The sequence below is a fragment of the Somniosus microcephalus genome, chromosome 24 (assembly GCF_052327205.1).
Source record: "Somniosus microcephalus isolate GS21.2 chromosome 24, FLI_Smic_1.0, whole genome shotgun sequence".
NCBI classification, from domain to species: Eukaryota; Metazoa; Chordata; class Chondrichthyes; order Squaliformes; family Somniosidae; genus Somniosus; species Somniosus microcephalus.
Window position 1 is genome coordinate 6,624,417 of NC_141010.1, and position 16,226 is coordinate 6,640,642.

The 16,226-nt window shown below is 38.6% G+C and overlaps 1 protein-coding gene across 1 annotated transcript; it reads right to left on the reverse strand.

Moving 5' to 3' along the window:
- Nucleotides 1–4,677: 4,677 nt before the first annotated feature.
- LOC147101007 (homeobox protein Hox-A10-like) lies at nucleotides 4,678–13,468 on the reverse strand. Its single transcript, XM_085966160.1, has 2 exons — nucleotides 12,713–13,468; nucleotides 4,678–7,475 (listed from the first exon to the last, which is right to left on the reverse strand). The coding sequence occupies exons 1-2, from the start codon at nucleotides 13,434–13,436 to the stop codon at nucleotides 7,204–7,206; spliced, it is 996 nt and encodes a 331-aa protein (XP_085822286.1). The 5' UTR covers nucleotides 13,437–13,468; the 3' UTR covers nucleotides 4,678–7,203.
- Nucleotides 13,469–16,226: the final 2,758 nt, after the last annotated feature.

Sequence of the window (16,226 nt, forward strand, 5' to 3'; positions counted from 1 at the left end):
CGCAGGGCGAGCAATGGCGAAGGCAATGCGAAAGATTACAACAAGTGGCGAGTTATTTATACGCACTGTTAAACATTTTTTGTCAGTCTTTGATTTTAGAAAATTAATGCAATAAACTGCATTATTCAACTCAGGAAGAAATTAATTTAAATATAAATAGATGTTCATTTGTTTGGACTCAGGAATCACTTGACTAACATTTCAGTCTTAATGTTGGAGCTGTTATGCTGACAAGCAGTGGACTGTCAGCTGGACTGTTGGGTTACAATAGTGGCTTCCTCAAAATGCCACAAGAGAGCTTCTGGGTGTTGAGCAAATCATAGCCTGAGGATAATATCTGCTTATTCGTTAATGTGATGATTGAAGCCTTACTATATCCTGACTCTCCAAAATGGTCCTCCCGTTTTAAAAATATTTTCTTAAATACTTGCAGGAACCTGGCTAAACTATAAGCCACCATGTCGTGAATACAAGTGAGAAAATATCCAAATATTAGAACAGATCAATTTAAAGCTTCACATATTGGCTGTTAGCATCGTGGCATTTATATTTTAAAGTGTGCACAAATTTGAACGTCATTTTGTATTTTGATTCTACTTGCCTTGGCTTATATTGGATGTGATTAAAAATAACTTAATTGTTCTCCCGCCTGCACCCTCGTTCAAAAAGTTTATTTTGCCTCCACGATGATTTAAAAAAATTTGGGGTAAACTAGAGAAAATTTATTTGACAATATTCAACACTTCAAGCCCGTGTATCTTAAAACTTGTTTTTTTTAAAAAATCGTTAAGATACTAAATAGTAAAACAAAGAAAGATTGTTTCAACAGGAGACTTGTGCAGTATGAGCGCCTGCAAGACTTTCACGCCGTGTCTGTAAATTGGTTTCAAACGGATGTTTGAATCAGGAGTACAAAGTCACGTCTACATATGTTGGTGAATGTTGTATATATTATGAAACAAACGGCCCATCGCTTCTGCAGCCACTGTGACCGAAGCCGAGGGAGCAAAGTTAAAACACGCTTGTTTATTTTTAAATAGATTTGTTATAATAGTCTATACTTATTTAGTAAAGTTGTGAGCTATAATTATTCGATATGTTCTTGAAGTAAATTCCCTTTATATGTACCAATTTATATTGGAAGAGAAATAGAGGGTGCGAACTGTGAGAAAATTAAACTTATTTATTTTATTTCTGCAAATAAATTATTTTTATGTGTTTATTCAAAGCATGCCGAGGTGTCCGCTCATATTTGTATGTATCCTATTAAGCTGAAAACTGTCCATCGGCCAGTGCAAATGTTAAAAGGCAGGTTCAAAGACACCCGCCAATCCTTTAACTCGGTATTTGTTTAAGCGATAATCTGGCACTCGCACCGTCATTACTCCGTCCCGTTGGAACTGAAATTCTGGATGTCCATTGGATTCTTGCAATGTTCTCACTTTAACAACCAAAACAGTCTGAGATATACAAACCGTCGTTTAAAAAAAACGATTGCTTAATATCGTATACTGCTTCACTTTCAATATAGTGTAATGTGCACTCCCAAACGATTAGAGCGATGCAGTTTTCTGTATTATGGGGTTAATTAAAAGAGATGTGTTCTAATATTAAAGGCGATAGTATATATATGGGAGAAAAGATGCAACATTTAACTTGGCCACAACGAATAGGAACTGCATATTAAAAATATACGTCTATAAAAAGGATAACGATTTTATTGCTCCATTTGTAGTATCTATGCTGTTATATTGTTGCAATGATAAATTTATATGTTTTTATTGTTGCAAATCATTGGGCTTTTCTTGTATATTCCCAATTTATATACTTATATATTTAAAGGCTTTTTTAAAGCACATATTCGTATCTCTGCCAACCAAAAATGGCGATTGTCTCCAAGCAGCAGCAACTGGCATCATGAATAGGAAAAGTCCCGTCGTTCGGGGTCGCTGCAGGCCATTTGGGTGGAAACACCTCATTTAGATTTAAAGACGGAGGTTTAACTCAGGTCTAACTATACAAGAAATGGGGCCCTTTGCTCCTGGCTCTAGAGCACATTGTGCAATCCTAGCAACTCTAGTAGTTTAAATGCAGTTATAAACGCTCCGACATCTTTAACAGTAACGAGCTTCTTTGTTGTATCCCCCGATTTGGCTCACTTCATAACACACTGGAGACACGCAGATGAGCAGCAAAACAAATCAAACTTCTTTACAATAAATAGTATACTACACACCGTGAAACAGATCGGCAATCAGCTACAGCCCGTGATTGAAACACTCTCTCATATCCAATTAATGTTAAAATGTAATATCAAGGTTTCCCCCTTTCCTTTGATGAATTTCTATTCTACAAATCACTCGGCGGGTTAAGTGACCGATGTATGTGAGTCTCTGCGTGTGTTTTAAACAGTAGCTGATACTAAATTTGCAGGTACCCCAGATTGCAAACTGACAGTGAAAGTGAACGATTTGAAGAATATTTGCGCAAACTCGCTCAGTTTATTCTTTTATATTTGAACGAACCAAACAATAGCACGGTGAGAACGATACTAAAGCTTCCTGGCCCAGAGGAAAGGGTCTAATTGGAGCCTTGCCTTATGTTTTTATACATTTGGATGCCTCCAGTTAAAAATACTATAGTGAGATGTGCCTAGCAGCAGTAATATCGACCCGGCCTCTTTTATTTAATATAAAGTAACGTTGTGATAGACTGAGCCACCATTAATAATGATTGAGTAATATTTATATTATCATTTATGTCTGGATCAATTGCATTATAACAAAATAAAGTAATACCAGTACTGCAAGACTACAAAGCATTGATAACTTGACATTGGAGGAATGAAAAACGCCCTGACCCTTGAGTGTGAGATATTCTTTTTGTTTCCCTTAGATCATAATCCAAGTGTATAAAAGTGACTTCACGAAACAAAACTAATGCGCTACAGAACTAATCGTGTTGTTCATCTGCTCATTTTCACCCTCGTTCGGTACATTTCCCATTTCTCTGTTATTAATACTTGGAATAACTTCTTTAATGGATAGTATAGATATTTCTGGCCGACTCAAACCTGGTAAAACACTTTACACAACTGCCCATCTAACTAGCTGTGCTTCTACCTATATATCTATCCATCTTTCTATACGTATAATCGATCTATTTAACTATCTGTCGACGCGATTAGATCTTTAAAGAATCGAAAAACAGATCCAACTAGTCACCTTTGCAATCACAATACAATTCTAAAATGATATATTTGCCCTCAGAAAAATATACATAATTTGAACTATTTAAAACGTTGCCATGCTGTTCATACACGTGCTTGCACAAAACATTGTTATGTTAGAGTCTATCCACATATCGGATAGATAGGCAATTAGACAGATGTATATTCCAGTTAATCTGCAAAAGCAATCCGCGCTAGGCATTGTTAGTAGCACCATCCTTCCACATCTTCGCAATAACATGTTTTGCCACAGAAACCATTTCTTCAGGTAGCAAAAGGCCAGAGATTCCTCTGTTTTACTAAAATCCAAAAGTTTGCGATGACAATAACTGGAGTAATTCAGGCAGTTTCTTGTCACTGCGATCAAACAGAAGCCCAACAACATGAAACTACCTAAGTCACACCGCAGTTCCAATTCGTTTGCGCCATAGACTGGACCTAACGAGTCGAGTTCAGTTCGAACAGTCAAGACCATCATTGTGAAATATGTGGTTGCTATACATTATTCTTTAAAAAAAATCATTAAATTAATAAAAAAGAGTCTCATGTTGCTAAGAAAGAAAAGGGAGGATGGTTCGAGCTCTCACAGTCACTGACGGCTCCAAAATTGCATTTATCACTGTTTAATTATTCCAACAGGGCAGATTGCAACATTTTGACCTTGCTTCATTCGTGTGCAAATAAACATATAAGAAACTGAAGCAATAGGCGTCACTATATTGTATCGTTACCATAGTAAAGGATCAACGTTTTCACGTTTTAAACCAGTCACTAGACGGTTGTAACAACAAACTTAGTAAAACCAACAATTCAGTTCTCCACACAGTCAACGCAACTCCAACCAGCCTTACACAGGGGTCGCTGGCAAAACACGGTTAAACGTGACAACAATGTCCTACCATTCCCATCATGTTTTCCAAAGTCTTGAAAGCAAATCTGGGCAACAGTTAGCGAGATTCCACTTGAAGTTTGAAGAAAGGCGTGACCATTTTCCTGATCTCAAAGCTATGTTGTGTGGCATACCGCTCAGAGCCAAACTGCCCAAGTCCAACAAGTCCTACATGACAGCAACTTGCTAAACATAGTTACAAGCCATAAAGCTTCACAAAAGCAGACGTGATCGTCCGTGGCGCATCATCAGGGCCGCAGTCAGATTACGACCGTCTCGCTGGTATTTAAATCACCGACACCGGATACCAAATAAAAATCAAACTGCAGGGTTTTCTTTAGGGCTGGAAGCATCGGAATTCCCTGTCTTTTCTTTCTCTCAACCATCAACTTGTCCATTTCAGGTCAATTTCACGGGTTCACAATCAGCCAACCACCGTCCACACGAGCCAGAATTGAAGGAAGAGCCATTGGCGGGTAAATGGCCACCATAAACTTTAAGCAGACTCTTCAACATTGAATAAAGGTATTAAGGATTACAGAAATCCAGCCAAACACAATTTTATTATTTTTTTTAAATCTGCATTTTAATAGTGACCTGTAACAAGGCCCAGGAGATAATGCAACGACTTTAAGCCGTGAAGTATACAGCACATGCTATACAAAAACAAATTCTATCAACATTTATCATACACCATGAACTTAAAACATTTCATTGAAACAGTTATTGGTGGATTTACATATTGTCCAAATATTAACAGTTTTTTAAAATCCCCCTCTCTTACAGGGGCATTGTACTGAGTTCAGTCTGCTTAGCAATAGACACGAGGTGATGGACACAACGTTAATAGTCTTTGGTATAACAAGTTTCTTTACATGTTTAAAAAATAAATATTACATTTTATCCAACATTACACATTTAGTATCTGACAAATTTCTATCTAAAACACGCATGTAAAACTAATTGAGACGACAGACCACCATAGTTTGCTTGTATTAAATGTCAGACATTTTGATGAACATTTAAAAGACACGTTATTTCTAAGTACAAACACATTTTAATGATAGTGTATAATGTCCACTAAGGGTGTACGTTCACTGCGAGAGGTATAATCGGCACTCACGGCATGTTACAAACTGGGTTTTAACCGATTGCTATATATTCACATTATTAATGTAACAGATGTTCAAAAGAACAACTACCGATTCCCCGATGGACATTACTTCTCAAGAACATTGACTGATCAAGAACTTGCCTGTGTGCATATTTATTTTAATCTGCCGTTGTACTTAATCTGCAGTTGTTACTGTGAGTATTAATTTATTGGTTTCTCACATTCCATTCACATTTTGATGGGAAGCCTTACGCCACATCTGCAGTGTGGAGCTGAATGAGAAATTAAACCGTAAAATTAAGGCTAAATCTTGTTAAAGATGTCGGGGTCCAATTAGCCCCCCACCCAGATGTGTTTTCCCCCCAACGTGAAACGAGAAGCTTTGAGGTATTTATAGGTGTAGGGAGGAAAAATATAGACCAATAGCAGTTTTCAATAAACACCTGAAATTAATAGCTAGCGGGGATCTATGCAAATTGTTTTCTGTTTAGGAGCTAGGAGCCAGGTGTGGAGGTTGGTTCATGAATAATTTTAGCCACTTGATGTTAGTCAAAGGAACACAGACAAAGAAATTCGCTGGGTAAGAATCTGTCTTTTCATAATATTGTAATAAGATCATTAGGAAGTGTTCAATCTTGGTACTTGTTGCTTTAATGTAAATGTTTATATTAATAAATGTTCATCCAATTAATATTCTTCCGCAAATCTTCATTTAATAGAAATCTCCAGTTATTTGATGTTATTTTAAGTGGAGTCAACTGTAAAACATATTGTTAATCTACACAACTATCAAAGCACTCCCACAGCAATTTATTGTGTAAAAGCTTTAAGACGTTTGGACGTGAAAGACGCTAAATAAATGCAAGTGTATAATCTGTTTGAAATAGATATGCAATTTTTCATAGTTTGGTTATTTCCATTCACTTCTATTCAACTGTACGTTGCGCTTGTGCCTTGGAAAGGGGAAAAACAGGTTTTATTTGGAATTCTTAGAAACATGTTTTTAATAAACAAGTGTATACTGGACATTAAGTTGGGGAAATTACCTACCTAAAGTACATGAGAGCAACGAACATAATTGCACATTGTTTGATATCATTTTTGCAATGCGTGCCCATTCAATGACCTGCATAAATAGTTACTCTTACACACTAAGAAGGAGGAAGGATTCTTGATGGGGCGACCATCAACTAAAGCGGATTTTTTTTTTACCTTCACGCCCTCTTATTATTTTAAGAAACACATTTGTTTTAAGACAAAACAGAATGCATCAATCCATAAGCAAGACATAATTCAACATTGACTCTTTGGTACACCGAGCATTTGCCATAATTACCGACCTCTAATTGTTTCAACATGTCTCGCTATTTTGAAGCTATACTTTAACAAGTGCTTCAAACACTCTTGAGCGTGAAATATGTCTGCGCAGATGGCGTACACTAATAGGTGCAGAGTTCTCTGTTGTCCCTCAATGAGCGGAAGTTACAGGCCTTAACATGATTACTCTTAGAATCATAACACATATATGTGGTATTAACTATACTTAGTTTAAATCCAACAAAAGGACAGCATGCATAAAGCAAGCCAGATTTTATTGCCCTTTTCAAACTTTCTTTCAGTTCCTATCTCATAATTAAGTGATAGGGCACTAAATTAATCGAGAACAATTAATGAGCTTCTGGGCAGTAAAGGAGAGTCTTCAGCATGTGTTCATTTCTCAGTTCCTTTTTGTTATGTTAAGCTATTTTGATCTTGCAAGCCCGCCATCCCACCATCTACCCTTGCCCTTAGCGGGCTCAATGTTGTTGTAGTGACTAGACTTCTGAACTTGCAACTCCTCCCCATGACTACCAACCTCCCCCCGCCCCTCCCCCCTTCAATGTTGTTGTAGCGTTCGGAATTCTTCAACGAGACGTCTTATATCGTCCAACGTCTCGTTCTTTTTCATTAAAAAACCACTAGCCCCCTTCATCAGATAGGGAAAGCAGCCGATATTTCTCGAACTCTGTGCTCTCTGCTCATCTTTTTCAGTTTCATTCTTCGGTTTTGAAACCAGATTTTGACCTGTCTGTCGGATAGATTCACGCCCCGGCTGATCTCCAGGCGGCGCTCTCGAGTTAAATACATGTTAAAGAGGAATTCCTTTTCCAATTCCAGTGTTTGGTGCTTGGTGTATGGGCAGCGTTTCTTCCTTCCGCCCTTCGCCGTCAGCCAGTTTATCGTATTCTCAGCCTTTGTGCTCTCTGTCAATCGGGAAAAACAAATTGTCAGACGACCTGCTGAATAAAACGGGTTCTGTTTTCTCCCCCCCGCCCCACCCCCTTTCTTTCACCATCCACGATACCATGACTCAGGATTTTCAACGAGGTTTCCCACTTGGGAGCGGGAAGGGGGTGGGAGTGCCGGCTCACAGTCCACAGTGGAATCTGAACCGTTCATGCATTATCCCGTTCGACATTAGCACATGCTGTAGAAGATTGTGCCACACCGCAGCATTGCCTATTCTAATGTAACTTTACGTCTTATCAAAATAAGTGTTCCAAGGATTTTACTTAAAGGGTAATCTTGCACCGGGACAAATAATTACAATGAAGGCCTACTTAAGGTTGAATCTAAAATGTTATCTCGAATGCACATTACACCTAATCCTTGATTCCTAACAAGATTGAGACGCAATATAATGGAATAAGCCATCACAGGCAATATCTTTACTATTATAAAGAGTTTACATTCTGACTGTAAAGAGACACGGTTAGTCCGAAATCTTCATTGCAAAAAAAAGTCACTGTGTTTAAAACACAGCTAATATAGCTTGACATTAGCAGGAAATTGCACCTCTAAATTCTTACTAATAATATTAACTTTCTGTTAAACATGTGCTTAACTAGTTTGAGATAAACCTATTTATTTCCCAAGGATATCTCACTAAAGAGCATTTAAACATCTATTAACTTTCCAAAGTCAATGTTTAGTGCAGATGACCTTTTTGAGAATTGATTTAGAAGCGGGTTGTTGCACTGCAAAATAACCTTTAACCCCTATAATATCGTCTTAACACCGGATTTTCACTTAACGGTTATGGTTTATGCAAGGGGAGGGATGTGGCCGTTTAGTGAACAGAGGGCAAGAAGGCAGGAACATGGACACAGATGTTTTCAACAGGATGTCATGAGCCTTTTTTATAAAGCTCCCCCATGATTTTCATTTTACTGAATTTGATGAAAATCTCACATTTATTTTCTGTTAGCTTTAATGCAACAGCTGACGCGCTTTTTGTCATTCGCCGTCCTTTTGTGAGTACTGTGATGAAAATGTCCACGCTGGACTGTTTCTACAATAACTTTTAGACTTATTAGTGTTTTTTTTTAAGATTGTAGAATGATCTCTGGTTCCCTTCTTTATATACGAGTCAAATGTTGCTGATGCCGCCAATATCGCTGTATTAAATCGAAATGGGATAAAGCAGATGTCATTATTGGCAAAAAGGTCAAATGTATCCAAATTGTAGGTGCAAAGATATACCCGCGTTACTCGACATTTTTGCAGTGTGCATTGGTTAAACACAAGCTACCTGTATCCGTGGGAAGTGAAAAGTATTTTATGAAATCGTATAGTTACAATTAAACGGTATGATTTAACCCGGTTGCAAGTGCGGAAAGCCAATGAACAGAGAGCATTTAGGATAAGAAAATATCACATGTAACTTTGTTGCTGTGAATTACACTCTAACATAGGGCAAGTTTTGCTGGAGGGGTTTAAAAATCATGGAATATAGGAAATGTCCAGGTTTATACATTCAACCAATGTAAATATATGAACTTGCAACACTGATAACACCATAAAGAAGCGATCGATATAGAATTAAAATATTCGCTCCATAAAAGAAACCGCGTAAATAGTGCAGGGGACAATTCTATACCGGCCACTTTCCAATCAAATTCTGAGGAGAAAAACGCGAAACCTAGCTGAATATCACAGCTTAAAGAATCTATAAATAATTATTGATTGACCATGCCCTTGGTTAGAACTCAAGGTCATATCATAAATGCCATCACATTCAGTATCATATCACGGTTCCTCAATATTAACCGCGTTCGTACAGGCTCTTTCTGTCCTGAAATATTATTTAAAGTCATAAACTTGTAATTAACTATTCGGCCTGACTGTGACGCACCAGCGGCATATTAGAAATGTTTCTTGCGTCTGTTGTAATGAATATATGCGAATTTGTCCTAGATTTCAAATTAATAGTTTGTGAGCGTGCAAGACACGAGGCTAAATTATAATATTTCCCGTCCATCTGTGTCGACCTAATGTTTCAAAATGTTCAAAAAGTAAAGGAACTGGATAGCAGTCGGTCTGAAATCTCCCCAGGCCTCTCCAGTAGTTTCCTTTGTAGGTGTTGCGGTGTCAATTTGCTGTTCGGGTTATGCTGAGGCTGAGAGTTGCACCAGGTGCTATTTTCTGTTCAAATACTATAACTTAATTGAGTGGATCAACATGGAAACTGCGTGCTGTGATTACCTTGGCCTTAATGCATTTAAAATGCGGAAAATTACTCAACAAGACCGGAACAGCAAGGGGTTGAAAAGAAATACAGTCCTACGCAACCTGGGGATCAGTTTAAAAATTAAAATGCAAATTTACAATGTGCCTTTAAGCCGTCGACGAATTATTGACTGAGTAAAGCGTGTTAGTAACATACTGTAAAGCCTTATTGTACTATTAATTATGCGTCTGAATCCCACTCGCGGATTTATATTGTAACTGTTATTATTATTTTATAGCAAAGAAATGTATTGTATATAGAAATTGTTTGGGAAGTAACTGATACCTGTGAATCGCAATGTACGATCTCGTTTTAATTCTTGCTTTGTTTTGTGCAAGTTCAGTTTTAAAAGCAGTCAAAATCTCAACTCAATTTAAGGCCTCCATCTTTATTTACTTTGTCGCGCGTTATCAGGTTCTTTGTATGAAGCTGGCGTTATTTCAATGCAGCAAAGATGGCGGAAGCATTGTTGTCATAGCGTTTAGTGTTTTCCTGAGATTTTTGTCATCAGTTAAAAATTGAAATTCAGTGTGCTTGGAAGTCAAATAATCTTCTGAAACTGGACATATCAACTGGGCTGTGCATGGAGCACATCAATGATATATTGCATATATTTTTTAAAATTAAAAAACTGCTCAATTATATTGCACTCTACGGAATTAAATGTCGGCCAGCATTGAGTGTCCTGTCAGAGATCAGCTCAACTACTCCTAGGTAAGAAAGAAATCAGGAGAGTCCCCACATCCACGGAGGGTGTTTATAGGTAAATTACAACAGCCCCTTAAGCCAAGTCTATTTGTCAGGTTAAACTAAACGTTGTCAATTAACAATCTCCCAGTCTGTGGTTTGGGTGCATACTCCTGATTTCGTCCAGGTGCTGTTAATAACTGCCATCACTGCATCCACACAGAGTTCAATTTAAAAAGACGTGTTAAAAGTTATGAAATACATAACTTATCTCTTGCTAATTGAGAGTTAATTTAACTTGTGAGCTGCTCCCAGTCTATCTAGCGGGACAAGGGACACGCCAAACCCTTTTACAATACCTTGCCTCAAATTCAAAGTGTAACGTGTGCTTAACATGTCCCAGATTTCCATAACAATACAAACAGTTGTATACTCCATTGTCACTTGATGTTTAGTACAGTCTCCTCGTTTGTGTCACTTGATTGTGTGGGTAAACACTCAATAAAGGCAGTGCTAGATAGAAAGAGCAACGCACCAATTCAGCATTTATATTTAGACCCCAACGACACACAAAAACAGACACAAGCAAGGAACCAGCCACTTGAACTGTTAGGGATTGCGATGATTTCACAAAGGGCTTGCCGACTTTAATGTAGTTGAAGTGGCTTTGCTTTGCAATGTTTCATGTTTTTGTGTGTGAGAGTAAGTGGAGGAAATCCGCTATGGCGGAACCGAGTTAATTATAACTTCCTACGAGTTATTGCATCCTGGTGTTTACCCGCTTCTTTCCTCCTGTGTAGCGGCTCAGGGTGGGGTGGGGGTGAATAATAGATATATTTTTAATGTTCTCCTAAAAAACACAGAAGTATAGCTTATTGATCACCTGTTACACAATAGTCAATTTCTAAAAGAATCGGTAAAGCGATACTAAAAACCGTTTGATATTCATCACACCTCTCCTAGATTGTGTTAGAAACAGACCACAACCAGGGCACCATCGGAATCATAGATACCTACCAGGAAATAGCATTTAGGGTACCTCGGATTACTAATTAGCATGTCAATTCAATTTGTTTGCCCCTGTGGCTCCTTTATTCCCAACTTACTGAGGAGCGAGGTCCCATAAAATAATGCTGCAATACCTCTGCAGCGCTGTGTGATGTAATTTTCCTTTGGCGCCATAATCTAGCTCCATGACAACAAAGAGAGCTTAAGTAAATATCACATGGTGCCACCCAACTCATTTTATTTATATTCAGTATTTGGAATTTATAGTTGTATCTTAGATTGTTTTGATATATGAGCCAACCGCTGAAAGACCGTCGCTCGGATGTTTAGATTCCTGTTCACTGGATGTCACGCTCAGAACCAATAATATATCAACAGCCCCAACTAAATATTGCTGGCCACCAATGCAGTGTTTGTACCCAAACCCTAAACTCGAGCACTGCCTGAGAGTTCATTTAAAGGAATATTCATCTGTATATATTGATGTTTCTATATATGTATGCGTAAAACTAGCTATCCTTGCAATGTTACCCCCATATATGCACACATACATACCTATATCCATAAATATATAGATACGCACGTATGTCTATATAGATCACCTCAGATTAGTAGTTAGCAGGTCAGTTCAATGTGTTTGCCTCTGTGCATACATATAATTATATAGATACACACACATATCGGCATTAGAATTATATAGATATCTATGTAATTTTGTAAACAGTTATCCGTGTATATAATTATAATATATAATATATATGCTCATAAAATCATATAGCTATATGGACATATTATGTCGGTTTTTTCTTTGATAACATAACCGCTATTTTATGTTGATGTTGTACTTGATATAACTGCAGTTTTAAGTTTTTTTCTTAAGCACGCCTTGTATTTGAAAATGCTCATTTGTTTTTGCCTAGGTGGGTTGTTTATACTCGGGACTTTTACAGCGGTTCCTAATGCAACTGTGGAGTGGCCTTCAGAACAGGAACCTTCCGTTGTTTTGATCTTTAAAAGGGTCACTTCAACGTGTTTGTAATTTACCCTGCCGTAAGGGGCTTGTCCTATAAATTGCTCAAGGTATTATTTTGTACTGAGGGATCTTTGTGCTGGAGACAAAAAGGCTCCTTTATGGCCTAAATAAAGTCACCTTGCCGCAGATGAGAGAGCTGCCTATGTTCCTGCTCCAATTGTCGTGTAATTGTTTGTCTTCCTTAGGTTCATGGTTTTACCCACCTTTTGTTTCCTTCTCGGAAAGGGTCTTATCCGCGCCAGGAAACTGTAAGGAGGATGTCTCTTGTACAAAGGCACTTTCTCTTCCCCCTGTGCTCTTTCCCGGCTCTCCGCGGCCCGGATCTTTTGAGGTGCTCACTTTTATGTCTTTTTCACCTGGTTTGGAGGAGGCCGACGTGGCGAAGGAAGAAGTGAAGGGAATGCTGGACTGAATCGAGCACGGAGCAGTGACTGGCTGCGGCTGGTTGTAATCCGTCGCTTTGTCTGATGGATAGTTCGGTTCAGAACGGAAGTAGCTGGGCACGGGGACCCTGCCACTGTCACTTGTGCACATTTCAGAAATCACCCTCGAGTACACTGAACCATCAGGGTGCGTCTTCGCATGCTTATCCCCGTCTAATAAACAGTAGTTGGCTTCTTCCTTGACGCTGGACGCGAAGGAGTAAGTGCTTAGCTGCTGAAGTCGGCCTGTGTGGCTGGATGGTGACGGGGTTGCCCATCCTGCCATGCCTGGCACGTACTGATGTGGAACCAAACCTAGACCTTGTTGGTGGTTCATCTCCCCTTGTTTACGATGTGCTAAGTCAACTTGCCAATGCTGCACCCCGTAGCCCCGGTCCGGTCTGGAGGACAAATAACCCCCAAGACAGCAAGGCTCAGCCCGGCTGGAGCAAATTAAAGACTTCACTGAAAACGAGCTTGAAGCAGAATTCTCAGAACATGACATAGCTGCAGCTTAATTTGCTGAGGAGGGGGGGGGGGGGGAAGGAAAAAAAAGGTTCCTTATCAAACTGACATTTCTCTTGGACTCATCAGAAGGCGGCTGTAGACAACTTCCTCCCAGCCGGCCAATCAGAATGCCGGCAGCCACTGCAGGCTCCGCCCACAGCACAAGGGATTTGAAATGAGAAGAAAATTGATGCATTTGTGGGGCTCAGCAACACCTAGTTATTGTGACAAATACACGCTTGTTAATTCTGCTTTTATTAACCAACTCGGAGGGGAATCCTCTCGTTCTCTACACAGGCACACTTACCAGTTCAACTCAAACAACGTGCTTAACAGTTTTTTCTGGCAAAGTAAAACAGAACAAGATTATAATTTTTCCGACAGTATGGCGACAACAGGAACGCTGGAGGAGCTCTGTGCATTTTTCAAGTTCTGTTTTGTGGTAATTCAGAGAAAATAAGGAAATAAGAGCAAACTTGAAAGTAACACTGGAAATTCACTAGTGGAAATAATATATTAGCTTTCAGGAGGAATAATGCCGGCACCTCGAGGTGATAGATAAAAACATATATATATTATATATATATATATAATTTATTGGAACGGCTACATGTTAATTTATGGTTTCAATAATGTCATACAGTTATGTGACATTAACAGGCTCCCATCGGATCGGGCATAGAATTAGGAGTTACTCTTACGTGAAGCTGAATATATATTTTACACACACGCACAAACATGAGTTTGAAAGCAAACTTTAAGCTTATTTTAATTGGTAATGGCGGCATTTAACATATAAAATTAGTACTGGGTGTGGGAACCCTGCAGTTTCCAAATCCATATAAGTATGGATATCATGTCATACAATACTGGATGTAACAATACAGTGTAAATGACTTGTACCAAATAATAAATATTTAACTTCTCTCACTCTCTCGTTTTCCTGTGCTGGGTTAAAGTAGAACAGTGGGACTCAGGGTTCGGAGATAACCGCATTTTCCCCATCACCCGGACACATATTTTAATCCGTTCAACTAGCTATTAAGAACAAGAGTTACATTTTAGTTATTTATTTTAACTGTTCGCAGTTTTTCGAACCTGTTGTTACCTTGTAATTTTCAACAACAAAAAAAGGTAAGAACTTCACTTTACTGCTTCGATTTTATATCCCCGAGACTTTCCCCCTTGCCTATTTACATTTGTTATCCAAGTCTTTAAGTCCCTTATTTGCTATTTTAAAGATGAATAATTTAATATTTATGATTTACATAATTAAAACCTGCTATATTTATTTATGTTTTGAACTTTATTATGCTTCATCGATTTAGAGAGCTGAATACACAGATAAATAAATAAAGAAGCAGATTAATGAATCGATAATTGTACTAATCCAGCTGCGGATATTATCTATGATATAAAGCGCGCACACACACATCTGTCTGAAACAAAGAGATCTCAGTACATGTGTGCATTAAGAGACCAATCGTTCTGCAGTTTATACATAAGCATTAAATCTGATTTTATGCACCCCTAAAGTTTTCAAGTTTGGGCTAAACTTGTTTTTCCCCCCAGAGCGAGATATTTTCGATCTGTCAAATTCACGCACAGTTGAAAAAATCTTTATTAACAAAAGATAAAGTTTGAACTTTGAAATACTACCCCCCCGCGAGGCCTCACCCTCCCAACTGTAAATATTTTAAGAACCAAAAAAGATCTAAATCCCGACGATGACAGATAGGGGCATTTTTATTGACAACTGACTAACTAACTACAGATTTGTCCTTTTCAACCTCAATTAAATCGGCTTTCATGACTAAAGTTAAAACTGTTCAGTCCGCACATATTTGAATCCACTGCAAGCAGTGCCGACGAATCAGCAACGTGTGTTGGAAATCCGGCCGGAACTCAATATGCTCTGCAGTTATTGAATTAGGGTGTAGACAGGATTCGATTCGACGCCTCTCACACCGCTTGCCGCCCCTATCCACCCCGAGAAATATATCATCTAAAATGAAATGAAAACGCCTTTGTGTGCATAACTGGACTTAGTTACAATTCATAAGCGGGTAATATTTCACAGAGGCAATAGGAGATTGTAGCATGTTATTGCCACGTGGACGGGACACGCGTGGTGGGGGGGGGGGGGCACTTTTTCTACCCCGAACTGCAGCAATAATTCTACAGAAATGACTGAGAGGCTGCTTGTATAAGCGGAGAATAAGCGGAGGGATTATCCCGTCCCTTGCTTGTAACGAGACCCTGGAGTACAGTATTTTGGGAGAGAGACGAGATTAAAGGGATGAGAGGGATATTATATGTACCAAGGCCTTATAGAGTGCAGTGTCTGAGTAAAGCACATCAAACTTAGCGGCTAATTCCCAGCAAGACACGTTAATAGTGGATATTACCACCCCATACAAAGCAAATAAACAGAGAATATAAATGCAGGAGTCAGAACTATATACAATATACAATAATTAGAGTATATATATATATATAATATATACACACACTCGCAAATCTCTGAATAGAGATAATGTTGCATGTCGATACAGTCTGAAACCTCATTTACATTCTATTCCTTATCTAAGCACACGGGCACAACATTGCATAACTGTTTCGATAGACACAGATTCCGGCTACATTTTGTCACCTATATTGCCTGTAAATACGACATACGCTCTCGCGTAATGTCGGACAAGTCTGTTCGAGGCTGAAATTGTTTATTGAGGATATACTGCTGCAAAACTGCGGATTTAGATCCACTTTTTAACTGTTTGTAGACACT